This window comes from Pterocles gutturalis, unplaced genomic scaffold (genome assembly GCF_000699245.1).
Source record: "Pterocles gutturalis isolate BGI_N339 unplaced genomic scaffold, ASM69924v1 scaffold41569, whole genome shotgun sequence".
Taxonomy (NCBI): domain Eukaryota; kingdom Metazoa; phylum Chordata; class Aves; order Pterocliformes; family Pteroclidae; genus Pterocles; species Pterocles gutturalis.
Window position 1 is genome coordinate 1 of NW_010132153.1, and position 7,015 is coordinate 7,015.

At 38.3% G+C, this 7,015-nt stretch overlaps 1 protein-coding gene across 1 annotated transcript; it reads right to left on the reverse strand.

Moving 5' to 3' along the window:
• Window positions 1-1,069: 1,069 nt before the first annotated feature.
• MRPL47 (mitochondrial ribosomal protein L47) lies at window positions 1,070-6,778 on the reverse strand (the record flags this gene model as incomplete). The annotated part of the gene is made up of 6 exons (XM_010080807.1): window positions 1,070-1,380; window positions 1,819-1,914; window positions 3,370-3,500; window positions 5,147-5,243; window positions 6,012-6,072; window positions 6,633-6,778. Coding segments are annotated over 6 exons (649 nt in total), but the record flags the coding sequence as incomplete, so codon positions are not given.
• Window positions 6,779-7,015: the final 237 nt, after the last annotated feature.

The following is a 7,015-nucleotide window of genomic DNA, read 5'->3' on the forward strand; positions in this document are numbered from 1 at the left end:
TTCCAACTCAAACCATTCAATGATTCTATAATGTTACTGTAGCATCAGTTGAAGTACTAAGATTGGACAGCTTCTAGCTAAAGATGATGATATAAAGTAGGCTTTTTTGGTTTCTCTTCATGAAATGACTATGCATTTCAAGGCTTCCTTCTGTCATGTCCTTAGGTTTCATTATGTCTCATCAACTTTTATTTTCTGTGTATCATCTTCTTAAAAGAATTACAGTATGATGGCAATATCTGTGAATGTTCTTGTACCATATGGAGAGCAAAACACTTTCCGGGGTTTTCTCACCACTGTAAGGAGTTTCTGTTTAAGAAGTGGCAATTTTGTGTGATGGAGAAGAGTAACTGAAGGTCAAGATGATGGAGATAGACATGTCTGTCTCCTACAATTTTGATTTCCTTGGAGTTTCCAGTTTTATCAGATTATATTGCATAGCGCATTGGCTTCCTGAAGGACTAGTATTGGTGACTGTATTTAAATTTCTACACAACCTCATCTGAAGATTAAAAGCTTTAATGAAGTAGGTATTTACCATCAACTGAGAGCAGTAACAGTACCTTTCTGCTTCAATTTCATAGAAGACTATTACTAGTTTTCCTTTAAAAATTTTGCATGCTGCAAATAAAGCATTGCATAGATGTCGGAATTTGTCATATGTATCGACAAATCTAGGTATAAAGACTGCATTGTTAGAAGTTCACATGCTAAATATTTCATAATTTCTCATGAGCTGACTTAAAGCAGGGAAAAAGATCCTAAGAGCAGACTGAAGAGTGTGTTTTTTCCATGCTTATAGTAGAAAGTACATGTAACTTAGGTGACATACCAGTAACTCAGATGATCAGGGAACAAAGGCCAGTACATGAGCTTCAGAGGCTCTCATGTTTCTGTCTGGTGTTAATGCATATTTGTTAAACCAGGTAAATATTATCTGTACACTTAATACTTTCATCTGGCATTCAGTTGCTGCTTTTCACTGTTAATGATATATGTCTTACTTTTAAATTAGATGATTAATATGTCACTTTTCTAATGTTTCCAGAAACAACTCTTAGCATGAGAATTATTCACCAAAGCTACTTTTTAATTCCAGATCACAAATTTAATTTAGGTCACATGTGGATTAAAAAAAAAAAAAAAAAGATGATGGAGACTCTCAGGAATGCTCAGTCAAGTTGTTCACTGGTTTCAGAACTTGTTTCATGTTCTGGTCACAAAGATACTTGACCAAATCCTTGCAGTTCTCTTGCAGCACATTACTGGCTTTGAGATTTTGTAGCAAGGTGTGGGAACTTCCTTTCCAAGACCTTCCGCCTTGTCCTCTCTAGGTTTTGCCTTCTTGCCCTTGTACGTAAATATTTTTCAAGTCTGAGTCTGCAATAAAGAAGTCAGTGTGGTTAGTTTCTAGATAGCTTGTAACATCCTTAAGGAGCTCAGCCCCCTAATCAAATGGAGGCTCCCAGGGATTAACAACTTCAGTATTAATTTGCTTTCAATAGCAAAAATGCTTGCAAAGCAAAAGCTGCTTTTGAATTCTACAGAAATTCAACCTCTGTGAGGATCTTGGGTATTCTGCATGTAACATGACTTTTACAAAGCAAATTCAAACTAAGTCACTGCATAACTAAGAAGAGAACAGCAAAAAGCAGCCAAGCTGTGTTTTTAAACAGCCTTCTTTTCAGTCTACTATCTTTAAAAACCAAAACCAAACCACAGAACAAGATTACTACTACTTTTTCATTGCAAAGTGGAATAAGGAGGACTGAGGAACAGATCAGAAAATAATTTTCAATGTCAAAAAAAGTTTTTTACCTGATGAAGTGATTCACATGAGGTAAGTAATAGAATTTCCTCTTTAGGTGTTTTTTGTTCAAGTACCATGGTATTGGCCATTCCTTGTAAGTGTACCTGTTAAAGATAGATAAAAGTAATTCTAGAACATATACTTTTTGTCTTCATTCTTAGATTCTACCAGTTACACTTGGTTACAGTTCAGTGATAAAATGGTCTGACTGGTAGATTGCAAAATTTTTATGTGGGTATTTACTTTCATCGCTGTTACTGGCTTGGTTTGTAACTCTACATCTTGTACGTAGTGCAGCACCTTTCTGTAGAAAGTGGTCTTGCTTTAAAACCCGTAGATGTTTGAAGAGAGGGCCCAATACAGATAATGATTCTTTGAATTTACATTTTAGTTACTTCTTCATAAGAAAACTTTCAAAAGCTGATGTGAACAAACTGTGTGTGCAGAGTTCTGTTTCTACTACAATTTTCTTCTAAATGGCAGTGTTTGAGTGTCATGTCAAGTGCAAAGCCGCCTGAACATAAGCCTTTCCCTCTAAATACAGACTCCACTATTTCTCTTCGGGGTTTCTCTTGCATATGGGCTGCACAGATGGCTTGTGCAGACTAACCTACAGACTCCAGTGCGTGCAGATTGTGTCAGACCCACTGTTACGTGTATTGCAGAATTCCTGCATGTGCTTAAAGAGCATTTCATGTCGTCTGCCCCTTCCCCCTGCTTTAACCAGGGACTGGACTTGCAAATACATGGGCAAACCCTCCTTTGAGGACAATGTTTCCAAGCAGAAAGAGGTGTGCAGAAGCCTTACCCCAGAGCCGTAAACCTAGTGGTTAGTGCATTTAGTACTGTGCTTATTTATATTTAATGGATAAACAAATGGACAACTGAAAATTCACTATTTTTATAATGAGTGACCTTCTGTTAGCTACAGTGTCAGCTGCTGCAGAGCTGAATACTGTAATTAGTGATCGCATGCCAGTACAATGAGGGGAAAATACTGGTTAGTGAAACAGCAGGTCCTGCCGGAGCCTTCAGCATCGTCACCTGAAATTACAGATTATTGAAAGTATCTGGACAATAAATAGTTCTAAAGGTAGAAGCTTCTAACTAAGTTAAATACCTGCCAAGACTCATAGGGAATTCCAACGGATGTTGATGTAGTCTCATGCAATACTTTGGGTGGTTGCCCCCCGACATGTGGATTTTGCATGATAACTAGGGAAGATGGTTCAACTTGAGCAGTGCTCCCCTAGTTCATTCATGTGTTACAGAACAGATAGAGTAACAGACATCCTCCTAGTACAGAAATCATTACTTACATGGAACTAATTTTGCTTTAATTACTGTTTGAGTTTGCCACTGACTTATTTAGCAACAATTATAACCACTTTAAAAAAAAACCAAAAACAACCACTCAAGAAGCACCTGCGTGCTGAGCAGAAAACATGTTTCCTTCCATACAGTATATGGCTCCTTTCTTGATTAGATAAGGATTTTCTGGTAAAGAGAGATACCACAAGAAAAATTCACACATATAAAACAAAAATTCTCTTCCATACCAATAGGTGCGTCCTAAGAAGTCATGTCTCCACTCGCCAGGTACTGGTTTTTCTTGGCCGGTTTGTAAAAGCCTCAAAGCAATTTCTCTTTCTCTGACAACCAAGTCTATATTTTTCATAGACTTTTGTACCTGGAAATAGGAAATAGTTTTAGGATGGGCCAAAAAAACAATGCTGACAATTTAAAAAAATCTCAAATGAAGATCTAAGACAAAATCTAAAGGAAAAGCAAAGGTAAAACACACTCTGAGTTCCATCACGAGTAATCTCACAGTTGTGGACTGAGTGAAACAGCTGAACTGGCGCTGTGTACTAGAACAGCAAAGAATGGGTGCTTTCAAAACCTAACTTACAAGTAGAAGAGAAGTGAAATAACTGACCGTGAATATTCACTAAGAACTAGCTGGCTAATACATAAAGCCAGATGTGATTCTAGAAGTAAAGAAAGTTTGTAGGCAGAAGTGGGAAGGAAGCAGGAGAAGCAAATAGAAGATATGCTTATGTATTTCTGTCAGACAGTTTGTATTGGCTGTTTTTTCATTCTAGTTTTCACTTTGGAGTCTGGTCACAGCCTCAATAATGCCCTTGACCAAACGATGACACTTGAGTTCAGGGTTTTTAGCCAGGTCTGTCTCATAACACACATCATGTATGGCAACACGTTAAATGCTCTGGGCAGCAGCTAGAGCTAATTTTAATAAGGAGATTGCTGTATTTTGTTTCAGTGAAATCACAGTGTTTAACTGCTGCTTGACTTCTACCTTTCTTGGGCTTCAGCCAAAACCAAACAGGCAATTAGTAACATTTGACTCTTGAAGTGTTGGGGCCACTTACTTAACAAGTTCCCTCTCAGAACAAGTTCTGCTGTGATTCATAGTTGCTAAACATGCATGTGCAGAGGGAACTAAGCAGAAAATACTGTTCAGACTGGAAGTCACAGAACACAGCTGAGAAACTGTACTGTGATAAATTAGAACAAGATACACTAGGAGATCCAGAGCAGAGTTTTGTATTGGATCTTCGCTAATTTATAAGTACAGTGATTAAATGACAAGAGTAGGAGACCAAATAAATCCATGTCTGACACAAAAAGAGATCATAATGCAGTTGCAGGTGCACGTGATGGCAAATAACAGTTAAATGATTAACCATACAAGAAATTTAGATGAGCAATGTAAAGCTCAGACATTTCCCAAATTAATTTGGATAAATAGGGGGACATCAGAGAATCTCTCATATCTCAAGCAGCTGGATTACTTAACTGGCCAGTGAAGGGGGAGACTTCCATGTGTGAGACATAAGCACAGAGATGGGAGTCCATTTAAAAGTAAATGAAATTTTCAATGGTAGAGAGATACTGAGGACAGAATTTAACGAATTAGTGGCAGAATCACAATAATGCAAAAGGAGGCGATGACAAAAGTGAGGACAAGAACCAAAGGGCATGAGTTTAGAGAAGACAATGTCAGAGGCAAGAAGTTGGCAACAGTTAATTAGCTAAAAAAAAATAATTATGAAGGGTAAGAATATAGACAATGTTGAAGTTTTACCAGGAAGTTTCTCTCCGTGAAGACGGCAAGATATTTGTTAACATTATACACCAAGTGGAGAGACCTTTCCCACTATGTTGCTTGAGCACAGTGTTTTTGCTTATACTAAAATCAGGGAAATAGTTTAAAAAATGGTCTAACAAGTTTACAAACACTTCGCTTTTCACTCAGTGAAAACTCAGCAATTTTACTTAGAGTTATATTCTTAGCTAGTATGAAAAATTTACCTTTTCTAATCGTTCTGGACTTGGCATAGGCCTGAGTTGTCGCTTTGATTCTTGCTCTAAAGTTAGAAGCATGTTTTTTTCCTTCAGTAGGACATACCTAGATCAGAAAGCATAGTATTTAAAAAATAATTTCAAGCTGCAGTGGCAATTATTATTTATTATTATTACCCTGCTGGACAGAGCACAGTTGTCCAACCTATAATCCCATATCCTATACCTGCTAGCTTCATATACAGAAACACAAAGATACTGACCAACTGGAGAAAACCAAGCAGGGGAGGGCTGATGTACAAGGACATACAAGGAGAGGCTGAAGGAGACAGATCTACCTAACCCGGAATAAAAAAAGCTAAGGACGGGAGAGGTTAACACTGTAGTCTTACACTACCTGACAGAGACAAACACTTCTTACAGGTGCACAGCAAAAGGACAAGATACAGCAAGGAAAAAGATATTCAATTAAGTACTAGTTTAGCCATGGCACAGGTTGCCTACAACTTCCAGCCTTAGACACTCAAAATCTGAATGGATGCAGACCTGAGCAACCTGATCTCCTTTAGCGGTTAGCCCCACCAGAGGTCACTTACAACCACGTCTGTCCTGCAGTTTGAACAACCCCCAAGGGGCTCAAACTCAGCCTCTTCGTACCAACCCTGAACCTGCTGTCTTGGATACAGCCATCACACAACCATCTGCAGTACAGCTTTCCTACTCTGAGCAGTATCAGAACTTGGGCTGTTCCAAGCCCAATGCAGGCTTAAGCATACAGAGCTGTATGGCAGACTAAATGTGGTTGACTAGCCACATTTTAAAAAAACGTGCAGAGCTGCTTTGAAAGAAGAGAAAATACTTTACTAAAACTTACCAAAGTTTGTGCAAGTCTTCACTACTCTTGCCCCTTAGCTGCTTTATATTCCATGCATCCCCTGTAAAAAAAAATCAATTTAATAGAACAGAGTTCTCTTACTCTGAAAAAAAATGTGCTCTATTATCAGGCTTACCTGACTCAACAGAACAAGGATCACTTTAAAAAAAAAAAATTACCTCTTGGAAAGCTATCCTTGTGGATATTCAGCTTTGCTTTGAATTTACAAATACATTAAAAAGGCAATTACATGTACTATTTATTTGTGTTTGTAAGATGCTAGGAAGAGGGAAAGCTATGAGATGAATCTTTACATTGAAACATCTTTCTTCTGTAGTACCATATATTTAATCAAAGAACATCTCTTCTGTGACAGACTCACTTAAGAGCAAGGCAGAGGATTTACAGCAACATATTTTGCTGTATAATAGCTATTTGCTTTCACAAACAGAAAAAAAAAAATGAACAGGCATAAAGATGCCCAAATATACATATGTATACCTATAAAAAATAAGTTTTACGTAGCTACGAATACTTCCTACAATGCCAAAGAATAGGTCGGATTTCAGCTGAGCACAAGGGGCTCAAAGATGACTATCAGAAATGCTAAACAGAACTCACCAGACTTTACAGTTTTTTCTCCCCAGTTTCTTGGATCATCAAAAAACTCCTCCAGACCTTTGCGAGACAAGGTAGTGTGCAGAAACTTCAGCTGATGGGGGGGCTCAGCTTTTGCTGGGTTCTTGTGGAATAGATTCAGGGTCAAACTGCATAAGATAGAAAAAAAAAAAAACCTATATATGATAAGAAGAATAATATTCAGCTCAAAGAGAATGTCTCTGTCATTCACACAGGCACCGGTCCTGCGGGCAGGTGAACGCCGCAGCCTGGGGGAACAGGCGCGGGTTCAGTACTGGGAGATAAATAACAATCTGAAAATTAAATAAGAAGCCTGAGCAGGGCTGTACAAGCACACCTCCCCCTGAGGATGGGCCGAAGCAGCG